Source organism: Trachypithecus francoisi, unplaced genomic scaffold, assembly GCF_009764315.1.
Source record: "Trachypithecus francoisi isolate TF-2019V2 unplaced genomic scaffold, Tfra_2.0 Lachesis_group20, whole genome shotgun sequence".
NCBI lineage: Eukaryota > Metazoa > Chordata > Mammalia > Primates > Cercopithecidae > Trachypithecus > Trachypithecus francoisi.
The window spans coordinates 12,925,405-12,950,784 of record NW_022681466.1 but is presented as its reverse complement, the minus strand read 5'-3'; the positions used below and the strand labels follow the sequence as shown (position 1 = coordinate 12,950,784).

Below are 25,380 nucleotides of genomic sequence, written 5' to 3'. Positions count from 1 at the left end.
CCTGATTGGCTCAGCTTAGGTCACATGCCTGGCCCAAAGCCAATCACAGTGGCAGAGGAAGCAGAGGTGTTGTGATTGGCCTGACTTGGGTCATGTGACCAGAGAGTGGCATGGCTGTCCTCGCAGCCACGTGCGTGCATGGCGTGTCTGTGCCCCTCCTCAGAGGAGGCTCTTCCAGCAGCTTCCAGGGCCCTGGGACAGTGGCCTTGGACACCCTCTGAGGGCTTTGGCTTTTCGGAGCCCCACATGTCTGGGGGCAGCACCGTTTGCCTGCTGATCCTTCAGAATTCCCGTCTGCCCCACAGAGCTTGCAGCCCTGAGCAGAGGCTGCCTGGGCTCTGGCTGTGCAGACCTGCCTTGTCAGTGGGTGCTCGTCCCCTTCCTGTCCGGGTCCCCCGACATCACCTCTGGCCTTCTGCACCCTCGCTGTAGATTGGCTTTCCAACCCCACCCCCCAAAAGACGGGCCATAGTGGGGGCTTCCGGGAGTACCAGGCCAGGGGTGCTTTGCCCAGGACCAGAGTGGAGAATAACCGGGGCAGTGGTGAAAAATATAATTAGCCTCTCAGTGTGGAGTCTTCCCTCACTGGTCTGCTCACCGCCGGCCCCTGAGCCAGCCTGTTTCTTATAAGTGAAAACAGATTTCCTGACAAGGGGCAAGATCATAAACTTGTTCAAAGGCTCCCAAATAAAAAGGGTGGTTTTAACTTTCCCCTCTCAGCAAACCAAATTGTGAGAAGGTTTCTAGACCATTCCATCACCGCAGGAAGGGTTTGAAAAGAGCCTGAGGCTCCTGACTGCTAGGAACCTTAGGGGAGAGGGGCTCTGGGAGGCCTCTGGCTAAGCCCACCCCACTGCCATCTGGAACACTTTTTCTCAGTGAAGTCTCAGCCCCCAGCCCCAGTCTCAGTGAGACCAGAGTTCCCACTGGCCTCCTAGCCAGTCTGTCCCGGGGCTCAGGGCCCAGGCCTAGAGACTGTTCTCTGAGTCAGTTTTCTGAGGTGTTGCCAGTGGAAGACAAGTCCTACCTAGCAAGCCCTTAGTCCTGCCTTTCTCTGCAAGCTGCCTTAGCTCAACTTTTGTCTTCGGATTAAACTAAAGGAAGCAACTGTGGATGCCCCCAGAAGTGCATTCTGCTAGGAGCTGAGCTTCCTGGAAGGACGACAAGACAGCTCCTCTCCCTGGGGCCCTGAAGCCGGATTCCTTGGCTTGCAGCTGCTCTGCACCGCAGAAAGGCCCCGTCCTGTATCCTTCGATGTGGCTTCTTGGAGTTCTTGGTGTGCCAGGTGCCAGGGCTTCTGTGTGCTGGCCTTCTTCCCTACTGGGCTCCGAGTTTCTTGAGGGTGGGGGCTTTGTGTAATCTTCTCAACACTGCATCCTGGTGCATGGCACAGGGCCTGGCACACAGTAGGTCTTCCGTTTGTATTAATGCTTGTTGAAATGATGGACAGATGGATGGGCAGATGGACAGAGGAATGGATGTCTGAGAAGGAAACAAGATGTGTCCTTGCCAAGAACAGATCACATCATCAGGGGTTGAGAACCAGCATGCACTGTCCCCTGCTTTGATGGGACAGGGACATCACAGGCCTCTTCTGGCAGGACGACAGATTCTAGGATATTTGGGATAGGCTGGAGGTGTTGAGTTTCCCCACCAGCCCTGGGTATCATGAGGGACCCTGCTGTCCTCTGTCCAGGGAGACAGGACTGGAGATTTTCCCTGAACAGTAGGTGTTGGCCCAGGACCCCAGGGTGCTGTGTCAATCCCCTGCCTTTTCTTTCTGTAAATGGGTACAGCCAGCCTCAGGAGCCTCCAAAAAACAGACAGGAAACGCCCATCAGAGTGGGCCCTGCTGACTCTAAAGCACAGGGTAGAGCCTGCCTGAAAACTCAGTCTCAGCAAAGGGGCAAAAGACTCCAGGGGGACATGGAATGTAAGAAAACAGATGCTTTTCTCAGTTCTGTGGCGACATCAGGCCCAAGACCATGTGGCATGCTCATGGCAAACCCTGCTTCAGGCTCCGAGTGGCGGCTGTCTGTGTCTGCTTTCTTCTTTTTCTTTCTTTTTTTTTTTTTTTTTTTTGAGACAGAGTTTCGCTCTTATTGCTCAGGCTGGAGCGCAATGGTGAGATCTCAGCTCATTGCAAACTGCCTCCTGGGTTCAGGCGATTCTCCTTCCTCAGCCTCCCAAGTAGCTGGGATTACAGGCGTGTGCCACCACGCCTGGCTAATTTTGTATTTTTAGTAGAGACGGGGTTTCTCCATATTGGTCAGGCTGGTCTTGAACTCCCGACCTCAGGTGATCTGCCTGCCTCAGTCTCCCAAAGTGCCAGGATTACAGGTGTGAGCCGCCGTGCCCGGCCTTAGTATCTGCTCTTAGTCTGCTGCTGCTTCCTGCTCTGGGAAAGCCTTTGCTCAGGCCCTCAGGAGTCCGGGGCTGAACGGAAGTGGAGTGTGTCCGGCCTTCGGAAGTGATGCAAGTGGCCTGAGAGCCTCGACCACAGACCTGATCTCTGTGATGAGGCGCTGACAGAGGGGAGGCTTGGAGGCCAGCCCTGCTCCTCTTTCTGCCTGAACTGGGCCTCTCAAGCCTCCCTTGGGTGTAGGTGGGGACACAAGGCCTGGGGGTTGAGGTTGGGGGCCAAGGGAAAGGGGCTGAGACCACCATGCCGACTGGGCTCTGCCTGTGCCTCTGTCCAGAAATCCCTTGGGCCGCCTGTGAGCCTCATCCTGGTCTCACGGGTGGGGAAAGAGGCCAAGGTCTGTATTTCAGACAAGGACACTGAGGTCCGAGCTACTGGAAAGTCAGGCTGCACCTAAAGGCCTGGCCCCGGGGGCACACCTCCACCCCACTGACCCATGGCCCGGCCCGCTCCCCACCCGAGACAGGGGCAGGCCTCGTCCCCCGGTAGCTGTGCTGTGGTCCCAGGTGGGCACTGAGTGGTGGCTGGGCCTTGAACAACCCACCCGCCTGTCCCTGGGAAGCTCGCTCCCCTAGACGCGTCCTCATCACCATCATGGCTCCAGGTAGCCTGAGGCGGGTTACAGAGGCTGCACTGACAGGGAGGGCACGGGAAGCTCAAGGCCGGGTCCCCTGGCTCTTACAGGAGGGAGGTTCTGGCTTCTCACTGGGACTCCTGGGGAGCGGGAGAGGGGTGGCTGTTGGGGGAGAATGGAGGCCGAGAGGCCCAGGTTCCTGGTAGGGGCTTGGTGGGAGGCAGGGAGCCATTCAGTTATTCCCCTGGGATGCTGCCTCTGCTTGTTTTCTTAGCCTGCACCCAGGGGCCAGAGGCAGTTCCCTCCTCACCTTGCCTGGTACAGACTCAGGAGACCATTGAGGGGCCTGGCCGGCATGGGCATCTGGCCAGCTCCAGTGCCCGGTGACCCTGCAATGGCTGAGCGGTGCGGCTGCCTCTCCCCCACTCCCCACCAACCCCCAGCAACCTCGCCAGGCCGGGGACGAACAATTAAAGCCCCCTGGTCCCCATTTGGTTTGTGGTATTAAAAACGAATTGCGATCAGCCAGGTTGTCATTTCTACCTGATAAAACATCACTTTTATTGATCTTACTCACCCAGCGCCAGCATTCATCTTGCTCCAGCATTTCACATAATGGCCCGTTTGTCTTGATCAAAGTGTAGTCTTGCATGTTTAACCCTTGGGGCTCTGCAGCTGTGCGTGCCCAGCCCCCCGACTGTCCTTCCCACAACGCCCCGCCCTTTGTCCAAGCCCTGTTCTGGGGGCAGGAGGTTCTGGAAGGCAAGGATGGCTGTGTCTGAGATAAGGTGGGAGGATGAGTGGCAGAGAGACGGTGGAGGGGAGGGTAGCACGGTGGTGTTTTGAGGCCAGGCCCAGGCACGAGTCCTGCCGTTAAGACTCAGCAGTGCGCCCTGCAGGGCTCCTGTGGAGGTCAGTCCCTTGAGGTTGGGGGCTCACCTAAGCCTGTGGTCAACCCCACTCGCTGTGCGCAGGTCACCTGCCTCCTGGGCTCACCCAGCCCATTCCTGGGCCCATTGGTGGCACCCCCTTCAGCCAGGCCCCCTCTGCAGCCATTTCTGGCCCTCAGTCCCACCTGGACCCCTGGCCCTGTGTCATCCTTAAAGCCTTTCTTCTTGGTGCTAGCCCCTCCCCGCAGGTACCTGTGTTGGCCTGGCCCCTCTAACCCTGACCCCCAGGCACCCGGCTGGCCTGGGACCTCCAACCCTGACCCCCAGGTGCCCGGCTGGCCTGGGACCTCCAACCCTGACCCCCAGGTGCCCGGCTGGCCTGGGACCTCCAACCCTGACCCCCAGGTGCCCGGCTGGCCTGGGACCTCCAACCCTGACCCCCAGGTGCCTGGCTGGCCTGGGACCTCCAACTCTGACTCCCAGGCTGCAGAATGTGTGCCTCAATTTGACCGCAGACTCTGCTTAGAGCTCTTGGGGCACCCTTTGTCAAAGAGAGAACACAGGCTCCACGCTGTTCTCAGGGGCTTGAGATTTGGACTGTGCCACCCTCTAGCTCTAGCATCAGTCCCCTACCTCCCCAGCCCCTGCTGGCCACCTGCTGTTCCGTGACTGCCCTCTTCCCTGCCCTGGGCTCTTCAAAGACAGCCCAGGTATTACCTCTTCCAGGGAGCCCACCTGGACTGCCCCAGAGACAGTTAATCTGCTTTGCCAGGTGCGATGTCCCCGCTGGCCCTGCTGCCACATGCAGCAGGGGGGCAGGGAGCTGCAGTGCTGCCCCACCAGGCCTGGCTCAGCCCTGATACCACACTTTTGGCTGAGATGGGGGTGGCCGACCTTAGGGTTCCATGGGCGAGGTTATCTCGGCTGTGTAGCCCCGGGTATAGCTGCTGGGCCCCACTGTTCTCTCTCTCCCATCTGCCCGTCATGAAGGTGGGGCCATGGGCCGCTCACTCCCACCGTGGCTCACTGCTTGGTACACTGCTAGCACCAGGCAGTGCTGGATGAATGGAGGATTTGAACCAAGACCTGCTGGCAGGTTTCCTGTGGGCTTCCCAGGCAGGTGTCACCTCTCTGGCCTGGGCTTCACCCGGCTCTCTTGCCCCAGAGTCCCTGTTGGCTGCCTGTGGCCTCTCTGTGCAACCTGCTCCATCAGGCAAGCTCCTGGGGTGGGCAGGAGGTGGCAGCAAGTCCTGGCTCAGGGCTCCAGGAGCCGGGGCAACAGCTGCAGGCCTTTCTCCCTGTTCCAGGCTGGCTTCTGCCCCAAAAAAGTCATTGAGATGAGTGAAGTCAGGGTCTCCTGAGCCCACAGGGAGTGTCTGGTCTCACCCATCTTTCCTTTCTTACCACAGAGGACCTCGACCTAGACACCTGGTCCAGCAGGCCCCCCTTCCTCAGGGCCCGGCCAAGGTCCTCATCTGCTCTCTGCCCTCGCGGCAGCCCGAGGCACAGTCGGTCTCTGAACACCTCCCTCTGCACTCACTGGCCCAGGGAAGCGCTGCTGACTCGGGGACTCCATCCTCCAAGGACCATGTTTCCTGGCCGTGGACACAGCTGTGACCAGGCACTCGGGCCCACTGGGACAGATGCACACCGACTTCACGCAGCTTCCCGAGATCCCGGTGGCAGAGGGGGGACAAGGAGGGTTCCCCACCCCCTGCAAGCATCCAGCTTCCTCTGGGTCTGCAGCCTCATCAACAGGGCTCCCTCCAGCTGGGGGTGCACTGATCTGTGTTCCCACACCCGGGCCGTGGGCCGGTCCTCGCAGGGTGGCCAGTCACATCGGAGGCCCTGCCCAGCGTGGCGGTCGGAGACTGCTCTTGCCCCTCGTCCTCTCCAGTGGAACCTACTCTGGCCCCGGACTCTGGTTCAGGCTGGACAGGGACTGACCAGGGGTCTGTGAGAGCAACCAGGAAAGGGGCTCTCCTCCTGGAGGGACCCCACCCCTAAGACCACCCTAAGCCATTCCAGTCACATGACCCTTTTCTGGCCTGAGGCTCAGTGCCCTGAGGGGCTACACAGGGGGCAGTGGGGAGGCCTGGTCCAGAGGCCCCAGCTCTGGGAATGAGGCTTTTGCTGAGCCCCTGGAGCCCTGGCCCCCCCAGGAGCACCGTGGGACACAGGACCCTGGACCCCCGAAAACCTGTACAATAGTCCATATATTTATTCTTAAGCAAGTTATCAATAAAAAATTTGATACTAAAATGCCTTTACATAGTCTGCTGTTCATAAAACCTTTGTGTGTTTTTTTGTCCATTTTGTTTTTAGTGTTTACATTGAAAAAAAAATCCAACCATCCCCTTAGTTTACACATTTACAGGAATCGTGCTTTCGTCACGTTAAGCACGGCGAGAGGGGAGGGGCCACACCAATCTCACGCACACAGAAAGGAAAAAAAGAAAAAAACAAGGGACATAGCGGAACCCAGCAGAAGCGGGACGAGGATGAGGCGGCCGAGCAGAGGACCCGACCTCCGCGGCCGCGCCCTCCTCAGCCTTCCCTGAACTCCAGGGGCTCGGTGTGCCCCAGCATGTTTCCTCACTTGACACTGTCTGATCCCCGAGCCTCGAGCAGGACCTCGTACAACCACCTCCCCAGACAACCACCGGGAATGAAATATTGCACTCATGTGAGACAAAGCCTAGGCTCGGGGGTGGGAGCAGGGGGCTGGGGGCAGGGACCCCTGACCACAACGTAAGCCCCCAGCCTTGAGCTTCCTGGGGAGCCTTCAGGAATGGCCCTTCAGGGGGTCCGCCCAGCAGGTGAGAAACAGGCCCCAATGGGCCCAAGAAAAATAGGGGGCCCAAGGGGACCTGGGATTGGAGCGCAGGGCACCCACCAGCACCCCTGCTTCCGAGGCCTGTGGTGTGTGGGTGACACAGAGCTTGTCCTAGAGCAGCGGCTAACTTGGGGGGGCTTTCCTGAAGCTCCCGTGGGGGCCAGGGGAATCTTGGTGTGGGAAGACACGGGGAGTACGTGGTCCCCCATGCATTTCTGCAGCTGAAGGCTGTTGGGCTCAGGTCCAGGCAGCCCTATGTATCCTGGGCTGTGGGAGAAGCGGAGGGGTGTGAATTCTCCTGGGATACTGGGGTAGAGCCCCTGAGGGGTGCTCCTTGCACCTGGGGCCAGGATGTGGGTTCGGGTGGTCAGAGGGACCCTTATTCTATGCCCTGAGCACACCCATCAGGCCATCTGTCCCACCGAGTGGCACTGAAAAGACCAAGAAACCTCTAAAGGTGCTGGGGCAGGCAGAGGGGTCTGAGGGCCAGGCAGACGTGGCTGGTGGAAAAGGGGGCCCAGGAAGGGGCCTTCCCCTGCTTGGGGTGGGCCGTGGGGCAGAGTCTGCATTTTATTTTCTTTTCCCTTGGCCATAGCACTGCTGGCCTGGCCTCACCACCATTTACCCAGCAGGCCAGGGGTTTGGGGGCACCGATAAGGTGGGTGGGAAAAGGGGTGTCTTTTGCATGCACTCTGCTCGGGGGTGAGGAGACAATCTGGCTGGACTGTGAACCTGCCCTCGTAGGCCCAGAACCCTGCCCAGTTCAGGATCCCGGCCAAGCTGCCCCTTCACGCGGCACCTGCTACTTTCAGGAAAGTTAAGACCCCAGGGGTGAGGAGGGCTCAGAGCTGGGCCTTGCTTCCTGAGTGTGCCAGGGCGGCGAGGGTGAGGGGGGCGAGGGGCCAGCCCCTCCCTGCTCTGGGTGGAGGCCAGACCCCTTGGCCTCAGACCAACTGGCCCCGGAAACAGAAATCAGATATAAGTTGGAGTATGATTCAGGAAATACAATCCAAACATCGCTTTTTCTTATCCATACTTGAAAACATTTGTTCGTCTTTGTCTTGTTTTGAACAGAGGTGAGATGCACACGGCTGCTGTCACACTCCCTGGTCTGGGCTTTGCCTCTTGAATTCTTCTTTCCCTACAGGCCCCTCATCACCACCCCTTGCTCTAACACTTCTTTTCTAGGAGACACACTGAAAGCAAATAAACTCCACTGACTTTCATCTCACACGGTTGTCCCAAGAGATTGGAGGGTGCCACCAAGGGTCCCACCTGACCCTCCCGTGGCCTCTGCCCCCTGCCCCGAGCTGCCTCTGTCGTCCCAGGTGCCCCCATTGGAACCCAGCTGGGCTGAGAACAGTGCATTTCCAAAGGAAACCCCAGGACAAAAATCGCCACACACACGCACACACACACAGGCGCACTCACACACACCTTGTCACGCGGATGGGGAAAAACCCTTTTCTACTTTTTTCCATAAAACTTCCCCGCAGAAATACAATATTTACATAGAGAAATAAATAGGCAACACACCTGATTTCTGCTTTCCCTGGTGGGACAGTCGGAGGTACCAGGGAATATGGCTTGGATTCGAATCTCCCGTGAACTGCCGGTGCGGGAAACGGAGGGTGCTGTGGGCGGGGCGGGCCAGGGACCCATCAGGGCCACAGCCCGACCCTCCGCAGCGGATGGGACGGGACTGGGTTCCGACACCTGGAACGCTCTTTCCAGGGAAAACCGTGAGAAAGCCTGGTCTTGCCCTGTGGCCTTTTGCATATTTGCTCAGACTCGCCCCTGGGAGGCTGGGGCTGCCTCCTGCCCGGCGGCTTGGCTGATGCCAGGCTCCGCACACAGGGTCCCTGGCACAGGTGGGAGGCATCTGCGGTGGGCGGCTCAGCATAGGATGGGAACGCCATCGGCTGTCACCAGGCGCCCGGTGGTGGGGTCGTAGGTGCCCGCCAGGTAGTAGAGGTCCTGCCGGTCCTGGCACTTGCGGCTCCGGGCCATCTGCTCATACTGCTCACGCGCCACAACCTGGCACTTGTGGGAGATGGTCTGCACATCATTCTCATCCTCATGGCAGGACTGGTACAGTGCGTTCTGTGGGCAGGGCGCACGGGGCGTCAGCGGCCGGCCAGGAGACCCGCTGCCCACCCATGCTCTGTAAGGGTCACTGGATGGGCCTCTAACTGTGTGACCGGAAGATGGCAACCAGTCCAGAGGCCGAGGAGCCTGTCGGGGACCCTCTGGGGACTGCCGGAGTCAGAGAAATACTCATTTCCCTGGAAGATGGGACACGTCACATGGTCTGGAAAACGGCTTCTTCTCAGGGAGGAGCAGAGGGCGTGCTGAGGGCAAGTTCTGTCCTGGGCTGGCATCGCAGGCGGGGAGGACCCACGGGGTGGGGGCTGCCACACATCCCAGGAGTGAACTGGGCCTGCCGGATGCTGAGCACTGCCGTGGGCCACAGCCCCCAGCTGTGGGGAGGGACCCGGGGGTCCTGCTCTAGGGCTACAGGCTGTGCGGCTCCCTGGGGGGCCGTGGCACCTGCCGAGCGGGAGATGTGTGGTGGGGCCAGGTGCCCTGTGTTGGAGCACAGCGCTGGCTGCTGTCATGCCCGCTCCCCGGGGCCCCGAGCGGGGCTGGGCCGCACCTGCCTGGGCCTCACCTTGCCGTCGCACTGCCTCTTGCCCAGCTTGGTCTCTTCAGGGTGGTAGAACCACTTGACCTTGACGACCATGTTGCTGCCCCAGGACTCCCACATGCTCTCGATGCGGCCGATGTAGGGGAGGTGGGGCCGGCCAGCTGACAGGAAGACGGCGCAGTCCCCGACACGCAGAGTCTCCTCGCCCCGCACGATGGCCTTGTAGAACAGCTTCCGGGCCTTCCCCTTCATGCCACGCCGCTGTGGGGGACATGGGCAGGGTGGCTCTGAGAGGCCGGGGGCAGGGGGGACGGGCGGCGGCCAGGAGGGCGTGGTGTGGGTGTGTGAGTCTGAGTGTGAGCGTGGGAGTGTGCAGGGCGCCCGCAAGGACGGGAAGCGGCAGCACTGCGGCTGATGGCAGCTGTGGATCCGGAGCAGGGGCCGCGCCTCCACTGAGCCTGCACATGGAGTCATGACGTCTGGACACTGGATCTGGGGCAGGGACGTGTGGACGAGACGTTCACCACAGTGTTATTTACGAGGGCAAAAGACCCATGAGTGGCCCTGTGCGTCCCTGAGCAGTGCCCTGGCGAGGACAGACGCTGGCTTCTGAGCTCGGGGATCCACAGCTCTCCAGCTGGCCGTGCCACTACTGACGTGGAAAAGTGAGGCCATCACATGTGGAGTGCAGCTTGGGCCCGGCGCCGACATGAAGTCGTTTCCACTGTCACGCAGGCCGTGGGCTCCGGCGAGGGGCCAGCGGAAGTAGCTGTCTGCCTCACTGGGTCATGGATGGGTTTTTGTTCTTCCCTTGAGTTTTCCACATTTTTTTTTTATTTTTTATTTTTTTGAGACGGAGTCTCGCACTGCTGCCCAGGCTGGAGTGCTGTGGCCGGATCTCAGCTCACTGCAAGCTCCGCCTCCCGGGTTCACGCCATTCTCCTGCCTCAGCCTCCCAAGTAGCTGGGACTATAGGCGCCCGCCACCTCGCCCGGCTAATTTTTTGTATTTTTAGTAGAGACGGGGTTTCACAGTGTTAGCCAGGATGGTCTCGATCTCCTGACCTCGTGATCTGCCCGTCTCGGCCTCCCAAAGTGCTGGGATTACAGGCTTGAGCCACCGCGCCCGGCCGAGTTTTCCACAGTTTTTAACTTGCAATCAAGTAGGAAGATGCAAAAAGGAGAGGAAGGGCAGCAGGGGCGCGTGAGCCCACCCTGGTTTCCTTGGGAACATGGAACTCCTCCTGCCACCCACTGGAGACCTACCTGTGTGGGGTTCCCCGACCACTTCCAGAGCTGCCGGGCGGGCAGGAAGGCTGAGATCTTTGGCCGGTTTTCCACGGAGGGCAGCCGCTGCCTCCGGGAGAGCTCTTTGGCTTTGGAGAAGCTCAGGGCCTCTTTGCGCTTGAGCTTGGATTTGCCGCTGCTGGGGCCTGAGCCCGCACCGGTGCCAGCCACTGTGGCCCTGGACAGGAAGCAGCGCTGGGCATGTGCGTGAGGGCCGCCGCCCTTGGAGCGCAGGGCCTCGGGCTGGGCCAGGAGGGTGGGCACGGGGTGGGTGAGGCAGGTCTGCAGCAGCAGGGCTGGGTCCTCGTCGTCTGAGCTGTAGGACGAGTCCTCGTTGTCAGAGGAGCAGAGGCTGGAGGTGGACATAGAGCCTGAGGAGGAGGAGGTGGACGAGCCGGAGGAGGAGGAGGACACGGACAGGCGGGCAAGGAAGCGGGAGGGCACACCGGCCGCCAGCCCCGGCCCGTCCTCGTCCTCGTCCGAGAAGGAACTGTGGCAGTCGCTGTCGTAGGGCAGTGGGAACTCTGCCTGGCCCGCATACTTGCGCAGTGCCAGCCCCATGGACAGCGGGGGAATGGGTGCCCGCCCCTTCTTGTCCTTGCCCACAAGGGCGGGGTGCGCATAGCTGGGGCTGGGCAGGGGCCGCCCGAGCTTGGGGCCGAAGTCCTTGTCCCCCATGAGCAGCGCCCTGCATGTTTTGTTCTTAGGGGAGGTCACACCCTCGTGGTCCAGCTTGACCAGGAACTCGCCGCCCGCCCGCCGCCGCCCACCCTTCTCGGCCTCCACCCTCTCGGCCTTCTTGGCCCGAAGCAGCTTGCGGGCCCCCCCGGGGAGGCCCGGCCCAGTGCCCCCGACGAAGGGCGCGTAGGAGCTGGCCAGGCTGCTGAAGGAGTCAGCGCGGAAGCCGTTGCCGAACACGGGCGTGGCCATGCTGTGCACGGGGAACAGGGCCTCGCGGGCCCGCAGCTTCTTGCTGCTGCCGTTGAGCTGGAAGAGGTTCTGCAGCACCCCCGGCCCCTTGCTGGCCGCTGCCACTGTCTTCCGCTTGGTCTGCGCCACTGCGGACCAGCTCAGCAAGGGGCTGCCACGGCGGCCCAGGAAGTGGTCGGAGGCCCCGGTGGGGGATTTGGCACCTGAGGTTAGGAGTTCGGCTTTACCTGAGGACAAAAGCCCAGCGGAGTCAGCCCCAGCTGGGCCCATGAAACTGCCTCCACCTGCCCCTCCCTGGACCCTGCCTGCCCCATGGGTCTCCTCGTTCCCCCAGCCCCCAGAGGATGCCTCCCCCCGACCCGGGTTCTGGGAAGTCCAGCAAAATACCAGCTTTGTCTTTGCTAACGGATTTCTTCCCGGGTGTCTTCAAAGCTTCAGGGCCATCCTGTGCTTTGGGGGACAGGCTGGGGGTGGCGGCTTCACTGGGCGGGGGGGCCTCGCTGGACGCCTTCTTGGTCCTCCGGCAGCTGCTAGACACTAGCAGAGCTGGAGAGGGCTCTGTGCCTGTGGATAGCATGGGCCAAGGGCTTCAGTGCCATGGCTGTGGGGTACTGCCATCCCAACCCTTCCTTGGGAGCCTGTCTGGACACAGTGGAGCCCAGGCAGGGCCCTGCCCCACACAGGTCCCAGGCTCACACTGGATCTTGAAGTCAGGCGGCAGCAGCCTGACGTTGGAGACAGCGATGTGGCCGGTGTCCCCATCGTCAAATTCCACCACTACCGAGTCCAGGTCCTCATCTTCGTCACCGGAGGCCCCTGTGGACGGCACAGCTGAGCTTGTGGCTGGAACCCCCAGCAGGTGCCCGAAACGAGGCAGTGCTGCCGAGGCCGGTCGGGAGGGTGAGGGGAGGCTCCAGGGTTCTCCTTGACCACACGGAGGGTGGAGCCGCCCTGCAGTCCAGGAGCCGGGGCCCCCTCTCCAACTCCTGCAGTGCCTCCCATGGGATGCCACCGTCACCCCACCCCGACCGGAACCTGACCTCCCCACACGTGCTGATGCCCACGTGCCCACCTCCCACCTGCCTGGCCACTTGCCTGTGGGATTTTTGTGCCTTTCACCCTAGGGACCTACATGCCCTGCCTGTAGTCAGCAGGTTTTGCCCAGGGGAGCTGGTGCCCCCCGATGTACTCTGTGACCCCCAGCAGCAGTGCTCTGGGTCCCTTCCTGCTGGGCCCTCTCTGCTTGGCTGAGGCCAGAGCCCCTCCCTCCCTCCCCACACACCCTGCGCTTTTTCACGGCGCCTGGGAGCTCATTTTACTGTCGTGCTCTAAGCAGAGAGCTGGTTCTGCCCTTGCCAGCCTCGGAAGTCAGGCTGGTGGGGCCAGACATGAGCCTGTGGGTCTCAGAAGGGCCTGCCCCCGCTCCCGCCTTGGGTATAGCTTACCCCGGACCACGTTGCCCGGGTACAGACATCGAGACTTCTGGCTCCAGTAGGCGCAGACCCGCGTGCCGGGCGGGAGGTACCGGCTGGATTGTGGCCGCACGTCAAGAACCTGCAGGAAAGCGGGCGGCGGCTGTGAGCAGGTGCGGTCCAGCCCAGGGTTGCCTGAGAGCCTGGTCCCTGGGCCCGGGAGTGGCTGTGGCCCAGACCAAGGCCCTCCTTTGTTCTGGGGCAAGTCAGTCAGGCCCCTCCCCAGGGCAGGCGAGCCCGGTCCTCACCGCTTCCTGCAGCAGCTGCTCCAGTGAGTAGATCCTCTGCCGGTTGCCCCGCTCGCCCTCGATGACGATGCTATAGCTGGGGGCATTGGGGAGTGTGAGGCGTCATGGGTCTCGGTTGCCCTCCAGGCCCCTGCCCTGCCCCACCGTGCCCAGGCCTCACATGTCGGGTGGCTGCAGGGTCCTGACGCTGCCCGCGTACAGCAGGCTGTCTTCCTTGGGGATAAGCACGGGCAGCCCGTCCCGCAGGTCCTCCTTGTGGATGGCACATGAGCGTGCTGTGGGCACAGGGTGTCAGCAGCCAGCATGGCCTACCCACTATCCCTCCCCAGGTGGCTGGCACCTTTCCTGGCCCTGCTCACCCAGGGCGGCACTCTGCTCTGCGCTCAGGGGACCGCTGTCCTCCTCCTCTTCCTCCTCGTCCTCCTCCTCTTCTGAGAAGCTGCTGTTGTCGTCAAACTCAAAGTCGTCCTCCACAGCGAAGCTTTCCAGCAGGCGGCTCACAGCCCGGCCCTTGCCCTGGGGGCCAGAGGGGTCAGGCTTGGGTGGGGCGCAGGCAGGGTGCAGGTGAGTGCACAGTGGGCTCCCAGGGTTGGGGGGGCTGCTACCTGCTTGCCGGCCTTGCGCTTCACCTTGCTTAGCTTCCGGCCCTTCCCCAGGATGGCCTTGGCATTGCGTGCAGCCAGTGTGATGGACAGGGCCCCGTTCTTCCGCTGTGCATGGGCAGGCAGAGAAGGCGCTGAGCCGAGGGTGGTGGGACAGCCTGGGGCTGACCCAGGGCTCAGGGGCCGGCATGTGGGGGAGGGCGGGGAAGGCCTTTCTTCATAGGCACCCAGCCTCTTGGCCCAGCACCCCAGAGCCCAGCCTCACCCGCAGCACTGGCTGCAGCACCGTGCCCTTGCGCGTGGCCCTCTTGAGGCGTTCGCTGGCCAGCTGGCTGCCCTCCTCATGGCAGGTGAAGGCCCGGGAGGGGCTGAAGAGGGTGTCCCTGCTGGAGGTGGCCCCTGGCTCTGCCCGCAGGCCGCCCTTGGCCTTGCCCTTGGCTTTCTTCTTGCCCAGTGCACCTGGGGGCCTCTGCCCTGAGGCCCGCTCCAGGGTGGTGCCCACCTTGGCCTTCACCGGCCGCCTCTTGATCTTGACCTCACTTTCAGGGCTGGACAGGCGACAGGCCCCTGGGGGAGGGAGGGAAGGCCGTCGCAGGGATCCCCAACCTGGAGACCTGGCTGGTTGGGCTGACTGTACCTGTCCTCCCTCCTGGTTACCTAGCAACCCCTGCCCTCCCTCCTGGTTACCTAGCAACCCCTGCCCTCCCTCCTGGTTACCTAGCAACCCCTGCCCTCCCTCTTGGTTACCTAGCAACCCCTGCCCTCCCTCCTGGTTACCTAGCAACCCTTACCCTCCCTCCTGGTTACCTAGCAACCCCTACCCTCCCTCCTGGTTACCTAGCAATACCTGCCCTCCCTCCTGGTTATCTAGCATTTCCTGCCCTCCCTCCTGGTTACCTAGCAATCCCTGCCTCTCTTTCTTCTTCTTGGCCTTCTGGTTGGCCTCCATCTTGACCACAGAGGAGGGCGAGGGCCCCAGCACGGCCACACTGGCCCCGGCATGCAGCAGCAGCCCTGCCTCCCTGGGTGGTGCCTCTGCCCCCAGGAGACCCTCACAGTCCTCACTGTCATAGCCACTGCCTGGGAGAGAGGCAGAGGGGTCCCGATGACTTGATGTTAAAGCTGTGCCATTGAGAGGTGGGGGAGGTGACCCTCTGGGCATGCGGTTATGGCGGGGCTGTGAGTGGGACCAGTCACTGTCACCCTCTGGGCTGCTCTGTGGGGCTGCTTTGGAGGCAGGCGCCTGAGGTCCTGGCCTCCAGCCTGAAGGGATTTGTATGGGTGTGGGGACACGTGATTTTTTCTTTATAGCCTGGGCAATGGGGCACCTGCCTGGCAGGGCTGGTGCCCCCTCCCCAGGAAGTCCCTTCTCCTCTTTCTACTGTCCCCCACCCGCCCAGATGGCCCTTTGCCCCTCCCCCAGGTCCAAGCAACCCTCCCTTTGTTCTTTCTCAGGCGTCTGAGACCTTGGGGGAAGGGGCTGGCAGGAGAAAGGAAGCTTCTATTTTTCTAGGCTCCTGTTTCTGGACACACGTGTTTGCTGGGGGGTCAGATAATGCCTCAGGGTCAGCCCAGCCGGACGCTACAGTCGCAAGGGCTGGGGCCGTTGGGAGGGCTATTTTTAACCTGGATGCTTCCAGGGGGCGTCCTTCCTTCCCCTTCAGCCCCGACATGGGGGTGAGGCACACTGAGAGCCACTGAGCTTGCCTTGCGGACGGGGGTCTCCTTCTGTGAGACATTCGCCTTCTTCCCCAGCCTGTCTAGTGAGAAGGTCTCCTTGGACTTGTCACACCCCACGAGCCCTGACCCAGCCCTGGTGGTCGCCGTGAACTTGCCACCCCCTCCTCCAGCCCCCCAGTGACCATGACCGGGCTCCTGGCAGTGGCCACTCACGCCAGCAACTTGCCTGCCTCCCGGGACGCAGCCACAGAAGGCTGGGCTGGGCACCTGGGTGTCTCCCGGCTGCTGTGGCCCTTGGGCTGTGGGTGCCGTGTGGCCCCAGACACCTTGGCACTCTTGGCTCGGGACAGCTTCTCCCGGATGCGCCCCCCGGGGGTGGCCTCCTTTTGCTGGAAAGAGCTGAGGCCTGTGGGCAGCCCTTTGCTCTTGACCTTGGGTTTCAGCTGGGCCACCCTGTGGGCCACAGAGGGTGCCAGCCTGTCCTGGCAGCTGCTCTTCTTACACTGTGCCTTCTCCTGTGAACAGAGAGGGGCAGCTGCACTCTCAGGGCGCCCTCTGCAAACCACAGCCCCTGGGTGGTTAGGTGCCTCTCTGTTGATGCCCGGCTCAGAACTGGTACCCCCCAGGTCCCTGCCCTCGATCCACAGGGACTGAAGGGATGTCTGGCCCAGAGACACAGGGGCCTGCCCCTGGAGCCTACGCTTGGGCCTTTCCCACCCACTCCACTGCCTACCAACTGCCCACCCCACTTAGGGGGCACGGAGGAGGCTGAGGGCCCAGTGGCTGTGGGTTGTGGGGCCAGGCCGTTAGCTTTTCTCAAGGCAGAGATAAAACAGCATTTGGACAGAAGGCTCAGCCCCCTGGGCAGGCAGGCGGAGCATGCTGGGGCCCACCTCTCACCCGGCCCCGAGGCCACGGAGAGGGGAGGGCAGGAGGCATCTGCTGTGCCAAGAAGGAAGGGGTGCCGGCAGCTGGGGGAGCCCCCGCCACACCAAGTGTGCCCTGGGCCACTGAGGAAAGGCAGGGCCTCGCTCCAGGGAGTCTCTGTGAACAGAGTGTGGCCTCGGCATTTGCTTTCCAGCTAGAGTGAGACGAGGAGGGTGGAGACACACAGGCAAGTGGCAGCAGGGCCACCCGGTCGGACCTTCCCACATCACACCACAGGGTCGGGCTCCTCCTCCTGCTGTTGGCACTCAGAGCTCCCCAGCCTTGGTTCGCTTGGTTCTGAGCAACGGGTGTCAGCACAGGGCTGGGGAGAGTCCACTATCTGCTACCTGCCCAGGAAGGGACCTGAAGGGCCCTGGGGCAAGGCAGGTGCTTCAGCACTCACCACAGAGGCAGTCTGCAGGCCTGGGTAGACGCTCCTCTCCAGCTTGCTCCGTTTCTTTGCAGGCTCGCCCCCGCTGCCCCCTCGCAGCTCCGCGCACAGCAGACCCAGGCTTGTCCGCACCGCCCTGGGGGGAAGGGGTGGTGGGTGCAGGGCAGATGCAGTCCTGGCTGCCCCAGCCTTGTCCCCCTACTGTCTCTGCAGTGGGTCACACTCCTCCAAGAGCCCTACGTCTCAGGCAGACAGAGCTGAGGGTGAGGGGTCTTAGGGCCTGAGCCAGCTCTGACCTCCCCTCAGCACCTGCCTCCAGCCAGCCCCTCTGCCTGCCAACCACCAGCCCTCAGCAGTCCCTGCATCCTCAAATCCATCCCATCCCCCACTAAGCTATACTGGAAGTAGGCACGCTTCTGTTACCCGAATCCCATCCTTCCACAGCCTGCTAGGAAGAAACGCCCTGGCAGTGCTGTCTGGTCCTAGCTATAGTGACCCAGAAGCCAGGTGTCAGGGACTGGGGCCGGTGAGGGCTCTGAGGGGCCAGTACTCAGGAGCCAGGGCTCTGCTGCTAGTGGGGCTCTAGTGGGGCTGTAGCCTCAGCCTTGGCACCTGGAACAAGGGACAGCCGCACACGTGCCATCTGTGAGTCTGAGGCACGGCTTCTTATGCAGGCTGGGCCCGGCCCTTGGCAGGTGTTCAGGGCCTGATGTTACCACCCTTAGGAGTGGGGTGGGCACCAGGCAGGTTTGTGAGAACTGCATCCACATTTCTGCCACAGCTGGAAGAGGACATGCCAACTGGAGTCCCACCAGGGGCGGTGGTAGGGGCAGGCGGGCAGGGCAGGGTCCAGAGAAGCCTGGGCTTTCCCCCGAGTCCCCAGGGACCCCACGGCCTGGCTCAGGCCCTCTCAGGAGCCCATCCTGTCTTCCACGCATGTCTTGAGGACGGAACTATGCATCCTCAGCCCCTCCCAGATAGAGCCCTGGACACTGTGGAGGCCGAGCCTCAGTGTTCCCCACGCCCCATAGCTGTGCTGTCCCCTAGGTTGGGAGCCCTGGACACTGTGGAGGCCGAGCCTCAGTGTTCCCCATGCCCCATAGCTGTGCTGTCCCCTAGGCTGGGAGCTGGGGCAGAAATCGACTCCAGCTAACATGGGCCTAGCAGTTACCTCCAGATGCCCCCAAACAGGTCCCACCTGATTCCCCCACATCCCAGACTCCCCATCTTGTGTGGGTGATGCACTCTCCCCAGAACCTCCCACTGCCCCATTTCACATGGGGAAGCCAAGGCTCGGGGAGCCTTTCTGCCTGTTCCTGGCTAGACCGGGGCTGGGGGCTTGTCCTCTCACCTTTCAACCCCCTGACTCACAGGTGCAAAGGGAGCCCCAGCTGCTCATGAAAATGAATCACAGATGGAGACAGAGAGCCCTGCCTGGCCCTGGCTGGCATGGCCGGATGTCCCTTTCCACCTTCCTGCCCACAGAGGAGGCTGGGCTTCTGAGGGCTGAGGGGCCAGGCAGGAAGCTGTGGGCCAGAAGACACCCCCGGACCTCCACTCCCCAACTTCCTGCACAGTAGAAGGCCCGTCCCGGGGCCAACTGCCTCCGCCACCACTGCCTGGATGAGTGAGGGCAGGAGGTGGAAGGGTGAGGTAGGGCCCTGACCCTCAGGAAGAGGGGTCCTGGACTCAGTTTCCCTGAGGTCCTGAGGCTGCTGCCTTCTAGCCAGACTCTGGCTTCCAGGGGCCCTGTCCTGCCCAGCAGCTCCCACAGTGCTGGCCGGTTCTCAAAAGGAGACCCCAGGAGACGCCCCCAGGAGACACCTGGGCAGGGCAGGGGCAGCTCTGGGGGGCTGCCATATGGTGACCCCTCCACTGCCCACAGCCACGCAGCCCCTCCCTACAACCTTCCCTGCATTTGCTAATGTTTTGTGACATAAAGCCCTGAGATTAATTTTTTGCCTCTGTCTTAATTGAAGGAACCATTTAGTGCCGATTTAACTATTATTACCAAATCATCAGGATTGATGCAGTGCGCACACACACGCGCCAATCGTGTTTGGAGGAGCTCGGAGGATTTATGCAAATGGGCCTGCCGGGAGAGGCAATTTGTAGCCGAGAAGGACAATTATACCAGGCCCGGGAGTGCACCAACGGCTGTGCCGGGCGGGTAATGGATAATAACATCGCGCCGGCAGCCGTGAGCAGAGCCGCAGCGTGACCAACGACTTTATACAGCGCAGATAAAGAGGCCGGCACGCAACGCCGCCTCCCACTCCAGGGGACCGGGTGGGGCACGGGCGGGGACAATGCCACAGCCAGGTGTGCAGAGCCGGTGTGGCCGGGCCTGGGAGCTGTGGCTTCCAGAGGGGGACCCATGCCAGGGTGCTGCCAGCTGGACAAAGCCTGTCTGGAGCAGAGCTCTGTCCACTGGTCACTCTCGATGGTCTAGGAGGGGCAGGGCCAGGCCTTCAGAGTGGCTGTGAAGGGGCACCAGCAGCCCTGGAAGCCTCAGAGCTGAACCCTGCTGCCCCAGCCTTGAGGGCCCAGGGCCAGCCACAAGTGCCCTGCAATGCCAGTGCCCAGGACTCACTTGACTTTCTTGCCATCGCTCCTGGGGAGCGGCCCCGTGGGACGTGGGGCGGGCAGTGAGCTTGAGTGTTTGCGCTTCCTCGGCCGGCCAGGCCCCCGCCGTGCAGGGCTCCTCGAGCTCTCGTCTCTCCTGGGGGCCACAAGGGGGATGGTCAGATGCTCACGCAGAATCCAGCGCCCCAACAAGGTTCCAGGCGAGGGCATTGGCCTTAGATGGCTACTGGGTGCAGGGAAAGGTGGGGCCCAGACGTGGCCTGGGGAGCCTGACCCCTCAAGCAGAAGGCAAGGCCAGCCAGGGCCCCCGCCGCCCCCACCTCCCACCATCCACACACACTGGTCAGGCAGTGCCCCTGCCCTTGTTGCAACTGCAGGGTGTCCCCTCTCCCAGATAAATTTCCAACTTCTGCCCTGGCCCCCCAGCGCCCCTAGTCCTCCCTACTCCCCTTTCTGCCACCGTCCCCTCACCCACCACCCTGCGGCTGGCCTCCTGCACACCAGGCTCTGCCGAGCGGCTCTTCCAGACGCCCAGTCCTGCTGCTTGGTCTCGCTTGGCCAAATGCCTCCCTCCTTGGACCCCACTGCCTCTGGGAAGGCCTTCCCGACAGACCCCAGTGTCTACCCACAGGCATGGTGCAGAGCCCAGTCCTGGCCTGTTCCCACATTGGCCCCACCACCGTGGGCACCTCCCAGGGGTGGGGGTGCAGCGACCCTCCCAGGCCCTCCCACCACACCAGGCGTACTCATGGTCGTGCCTGCGCTGCAGGCGGGCCAGCTCCCGCTGCTTCTCCTTGTAGCGCCGCTGCAGCTCCGCCAGCTGCACACGCATCCCCACCTCTTGTGTGTCCAGCCGGTCGATGGCGGCCTTCAGGGGGCACACCTGGTGGGCAGGGGCACAGGGGCCTGTGAGCTGGGCCAGGGCCCAGGCTGGGGCTGTGTGGCAATGCATTGGGCAATGTGGGCACTGGGACCCCTACTCACAGGCTTGGTCTTGGGGGTCCAGGTGTCCTTGCGCTGCAGGATCTGCATGCGGGGGGTGAGCCTGGGGCCGCTACAGGGGTCAGCCGTGGGTGGCTGTGCTGGGACAGTGGTGCTGTCTAGGCCAGCGGCCTCCACCAGGGACCAGGCTGTGGCCAGTGTGGCCAGGTGCTGCAGGTTGAAGGCTAGCACGTCCTCTTCCTCCTCTGTGGGGCATGGGAAGGTCAGAATGGGCACAGCTGGGCACACACTGCCCCTCACAGGCTCTTGACGTCAGCCATGGCCCCCTGAAGCCACCCAGCGGTGAAGACCAGGATGAGGGTCAGGAGGCCGGGAAGAGTGAGGTGGGTATCAGGATTGGCATCTGGCACCCGTTTGGTTCCAGGCTGGGGAGACACTCCCTTGGTTGTAGGGCAGGGCCAGCTGGGAGGACCCATGTGGCAGGGTCCTCCACGTCACAGAGCAAGACAGGCCCCAAACCATGTAAGTGAAAGTAAGCTGCTGGTCACTGCTTCTAACGGAAATGCCTGTGTGCCCCCTGGTGCACTGCTTCGAACGGCAGCCCTGGGAAGGGGCACGCGCTCTGGGGCCCTCAGAGACACAGGCAGTGCCCGCAAGAGGCCGCCGAGGCTTCGAGCATGGAAGCTGTTGAAGTTCAACCAAGTTCAATTCAGTGGCTCAAGCCCGCGGTTGGTTCCCCCAGACGTCTGTCCATGTGGCTTTAACCAAGTTCAAAGTCACGTGGAGAGATGGCTTTGGAACTGCGGGCTTCAGTACCTGGCATCACTCAACCCAGGTGGTGGAGGCTGGTGTCCCCCAGCAGCTAAGACGTGCCACTGCCCGTCCATCTGCCCATCAGTCCTTCAGTCTACTTGCCTGTGTGGACACCTAAGGAGCAGTGGCTGCAGGGAGGCCAGTGGTCACTGCAGAGGGAGGGGACAAGTCCCTTTGATACCTTTAGGTTTGAGACAAGGCCCTGCTTTATTGCCCGGGCTGGAGTGCAGTGGGGTCCCGTTTTATTGCCCGGGCTGGAGTGCAGCGGCTCCACCACGGCTCACTGTAACCTCGAACTCCTGGGCTCCAGCACCCTCCCACCTCAGCCTCCTGGGTAGCTGGGACCCCAGGCCCTCAATTCCTTGTGAGGATGGCAGCAGCAGGGGTATCTGGATGCAGCCTTACCTGCTATGACCCTTCTCAGAGGGGCCCCCACCATTCCTCCATCCTCCCTCAGAGCACCAAACCCCTGCCCCTGCCCCGTCTCTGAACACAGTGCTGGGCTCTGCCAGGCCCTTTCCACACACTCCGGCCCTGTTGCAGGCAGGAGGGCCAGGGGTTGAGCACAGGTCAGGAGGGAGGGGCTGCCAGGGCCGCATCCTCTGGGACCTCAACCTGGGGGCCGGGGCGGGGGAGCTACCCTCACAGTGACTGCAGGAACAGCAGCAGCCCAACAGCCCAGGGAGTGGCCTGGGGAAGGGACGGCCCATCTCGGGGTCAGAGCTTGGGCCAGCAGAGGCTGGCATCCATGCAGGGGAGGGCCCAGCACGGGGATTCAGGGCCTGAGTAGGGGGACCCAGCCCTGGGGGCTGACAACAGAGACCAGGAATGGGGCCCCCATGGGCTGATCCCACAAGGACATCCAGCAGGAGACAGGGGCCAGACAGCTTGCGGTGGGGGTAAGTGGTTATGGCCAGGAAGGCGGGAGAATTGGGGGACCCCTATGGGGTCAGAGTAGAGATGCTGGCACCCCCGGGAAAGCCTCGGAGTAATGATAACTTCACAGCAATCAGCACCCCAAACCTGGTCTCTGCCTCTGAACCCCATGCTCCACTTAACGCACTTGGGCTCCCTAGAGACACGGTTGATCTCAGCCAGAGGCAGGAGTGCGGGACGTCAGGAGTGCGGGACGACCAGAGCAAACCCCATCCCTAATGGGGCGCATCAGCGCCTGACCGCTGGGGGATACACCTGAGATTCCACCAAAGGCATCAACCCGAACGCCTCGGCTGGGAGGCGCTCCACGGTGCGCGGCCAGTTCCCTCCTCAAGTACAGGGGAGGGCCAGGAGGCCACAAGCCCAGCCCAAGGGTTGATCCATCCACAGAGATCATTACTCAGAAGCCAGGAGGAACTCGGAGGGGCAGATGCTGGGGTGCAAAGCTCTGGACCGAGACCACAGATCTGGTGGGGACCACGGGAGCGCTCAGGCTGCTGGGTCCAGGGTCCGCAGGGAACGGGAGGGGAGAGAGGGCCGAGGGGGTGGACTGAGCAGCTGCTGCCATCAGCAGCTGGGGAGATGCATCTGCAGGCCCCTTCCACCAAAGGCCCCAGGTCTCCTGGTCTCCGGGTCACTGCAGTTGGCCAGAAGTCCCTCTGTGCCTTCCCTGCCCTTGCAGGCTACAGGCGTGTGGCCCCCACGTGGCCTCACCCAGATGGCTCTGCCAGGCCTGGGGCCTCTATTGCCCGCCCGGCCCCGATGCCGGCGACATTTTCCCCACTTTCCCCTCTGCAAATCCTGCTGTCTGGCACAGTCTCCTAATTAATTTCAACCAAAGTGGTCACTATACTTGTAGGGTTGAGCTCTGAGCCCAGCAGCTGCACAGACCTGCCCATTAATTGGGACAAGGGGAGGGCAGGGGCGAGGGTGGAGACCCAGAGGGCAGAGCTGGCCCTGACTCTGCCTCTGCACACCCTGGTGACTGGGACACCTGGTCTGGCCAGAGTGTGATGATATCCATGCTGGGTTAAGCCACATGGCTCCCTACCTGGGACACGTGGTCTACACCTGATTATTCATGCAGTGAACGGGCTCCTGTCCTGCAGGTGTTCACACAGGCAGACGGGCCACTCTGGCCACACACATGGCACCTGCTTTCTGTTGACGCCTCCTCATGCTGCCGGGTGAGGGTCCCCGAGACCCTCCCACGGCGGGTCCCCGGCAGCTCAGGCCGTGCCCCGAGGTGCCTCCACCTCGCCCTATCTACCTTCTCATACACCGCCGGCTGGAGGCCCAACGGAGGGCCTCTGGGGGGTCCCGGTGGAGCCCACCCTGACAGGACTCCAAGCTTCCTCAAACCCTCTGCACAGCTCCACCCAGAGGCAGGGACTCCGGGCCAGGTACCCCCGAGGGCAGGCAGCTCCCAGCACTGCAGAACACCCCTGCCGAGTGCGGGCCAGCAGCCTCATCCAGCAGAGGGTGACCAGAGGCCCCTGGAGAAATGCACTGTTAAAGAACATTCTCTTGATTGTGGTGGTGAGATTTATGCATCCAGAAAGCAGTGGCCAAGCCCTGAGGACTGTCAGGTTTGTGCTGTGAACAACCACGGCACCGTATCCGGCTGGGGGACGCCCTCTACCCTGGGGCTTTCTGCGGGGTCCACAAGGAAGATGGCAGGAAGCAGGGGCTTTCCCGGGAGCGCTGGACCGCAGGGAGTGCCCAGACCAAGGGCTGGGGTAGGCTAAGCAGAGACCCGGCCCTCAGGTGTCTCAGGTGATCTGGCCCCGCCCACTGTTGTCCGGCTGTCCTTGGGGCCTCTGGGTGGGTGGAAGAGCCCAGGAGCTCCCGGTCCCACAGGCCTCCCTGCAGCAAGAGCCCTAACCTCCTGCTGCCTATCCTGGGCCTGAGCAGGGAGCCTCTGAAACCACCATGCGGGCGAGTCCTGCTCCCAGGGCCCCACCTGGGACAGGGGTTCGGAAAAGGCACACCTGCCTCCGACTTCCACGGACGAGGGTCGGCAAGGGGGAGGTGGACACTCTCCAGGGGACCCACCACACTTTGGGGACAACTGAGCGGGGCCCAAGGCTGCCATCTGGCCAGGTGACCGTGAGCCAGGCCTGCGGGTCCCACCGCTGGGGCTTTGGGGGGTGGCGGCAACCACCGGGCTTACCTGGCACAGCCCTCTCACTCCTCTGCCGCTGGATTGCCAGGTCAGCCAGCTCGCTAAGCAGAGCGATTCCATGAGTCCCTGAGCTATGGGGCAGGGGGGCTGTGCTGGGGGGCCCAGAGGCTGCTGGGGGCTGAGAGTCTGGTGCGCTGTCGCTGGGCAGGTCCCCCAGGTCGATGGTGGCGGCCACCAAGGCATCCAGGCCTGGTAGCGCCCTGGGTGGGTGGCTGTTGTTGGGAGCTCCCCCACAGTCCTCCGAGTCCTCCATGCTCTGCTGCCCCAGCTCATCTTCCTCCAGCTCGTCCTCCTCAGGGGTCGGCTGCTCTCCCTCGTCCTCAAGGGCACCCGGGCTCCCTGCTTGCTGCTCCAGGACTTGGGGGGAGGCCCCTGATGAGGGCTCCTGCTCCCCCTCCTCCCTGCTCCTCTCTTCTCGTACCCCTCCCTGAGTAGAATGAGCCTGGCCGGTGGCCTCGGGGCCCCCTGCCTCGAGGAGGGCCCCACATTGCAGTTCTTGTAGCCCCTCAAGTGGGCTGGGGTCCGCTGCCTTCCCCTGGGGTCCCTGCTCGGCAGGGTGGGGGGTGGCGGCAAGGTCCTGGGTGGCCTCCCTGGCCCCTGAGAGCAGCCCGGGCTCCTCCAGGCTCCTAGGGCTGCAGGGAGGTGGCTCCCCAGGCAGGAATGTCCTTGTGGGCTCAGGCTGGGCCCGCAGGGTGGCGGTTTGCATAGTTTCAGGGTCCTCGAGGTTAGAAGAGTGCACGTCTGAAGGTAGGGAGAAGCCCAGGCCAGCCACGGGGCGCAGGTATCCGGGAGGCAGGTCTGCAAAGGAGGGGACAGGTCAGCAGGGAGCTGGGAGTGGTGGTGAGGGGGTATCCTGCGATAGGATGGAGGACAGTGACCTTGAACCCTCAGACCCAAGCCCACGCAGAAGGGTCCTGGGCTAGCTGCAGGTTTGCAAGACTGGTGGCGGGGAAAGTGTTAACGTTAACTAAGGGGGCAGCCTGGCTGGGCACAGTGGCTCACGCCTGTAACCC

General features: G+C 62.5%; 1 protein-coding gene and 1 pseudogene across 6 annotated transcripts in view; both read right to left on the bottom strand.

The window, feature by feature from the left end:
- Positions 1-6,084: 6,084 nt before the first annotated feature.
- LOC117066821 lies at positions 6,085-7,878 on the bottom strand (annotated as a pseudogene). Its single transcript, XR_004430514.1, has one exon. The product of XR_004430514.1 is annotated as an uncharacterized LOC117066821 (transcript).
- The window catches only part of BAHCC1 (BAH domain and coiled-coil containing 1), a 70,093-nt gene continuing 50,797 nt past the window's right edge, over positions 6,085-25,380 (bottom strand). For 4 of the 5 annotated variants that reach the window (XM_033182584.1, XM_033182587.1, XM_033182586.1 and 1 more), the window contains 18 exons: positions 24,356-25,165; positions 20,476-20,678; positions 20,238-20,374; positions 19,499-19,627; positions 16,918-17,041; positions 15,814-16,102; positions 14,805-14,987; positions 14,173-14,474; positions 13,911-14,015; positions 13,665-13,821; positions 13,466-13,580; positions 13,306-13,381; positions 13,031-13,139; positions 12,282-12,401; positions 11,973-12,149; positions 10,635-11,812; positions 9,394-9,630; positions 6,085-8,825 (listed from right to left, as the gene is read on the bottom strand). In XM_033182584.1, coding sequence (XP_033038475.1) covers positions 8,619-8,825; positions 9,394-9,630; positions 10,635-11,812; positions 11,973-12,149; positions 12,282-12,401; positions 13,031-13,139; positions 13,306-13,381; positions 13,466-13,580; positions 13,665-13,821; positions 13,911-14,015; positions 14,173-14,474; positions 14,805-14,987; positions 15,814-16,102; positions 16,918-17,041; positions 19,499-19,627; positions 20,238-20,374; positions 20,476-20,678; positions 24,356-25,165 — 4,658 coding nt within the window. In that variant the 3' untranslated portion in view covers positions 6,085-8,618. The remainder of the gene's footprint in view (positions 8,826-9,393; positions 9,631-10,634; positions 11,813-11,972; positions 12,150-12,281; positions 12,402-13,030; positions 13,140-13,305; positions 13,382-13,465; positions 13,581-13,664; positions 13,822-13,910; positions 14,016-14,172; positions 14,475-14,804; positions 14,988-15,813; positions 16,103-16,917; positions 17,042-19,498; positions 19,628-20,237; positions 20,375-20,475; positions 20,679-24,355; positions 25,166-25,380) is intronic. The other variant, XM_033182588.1, reaches the window with a different exon arrangement.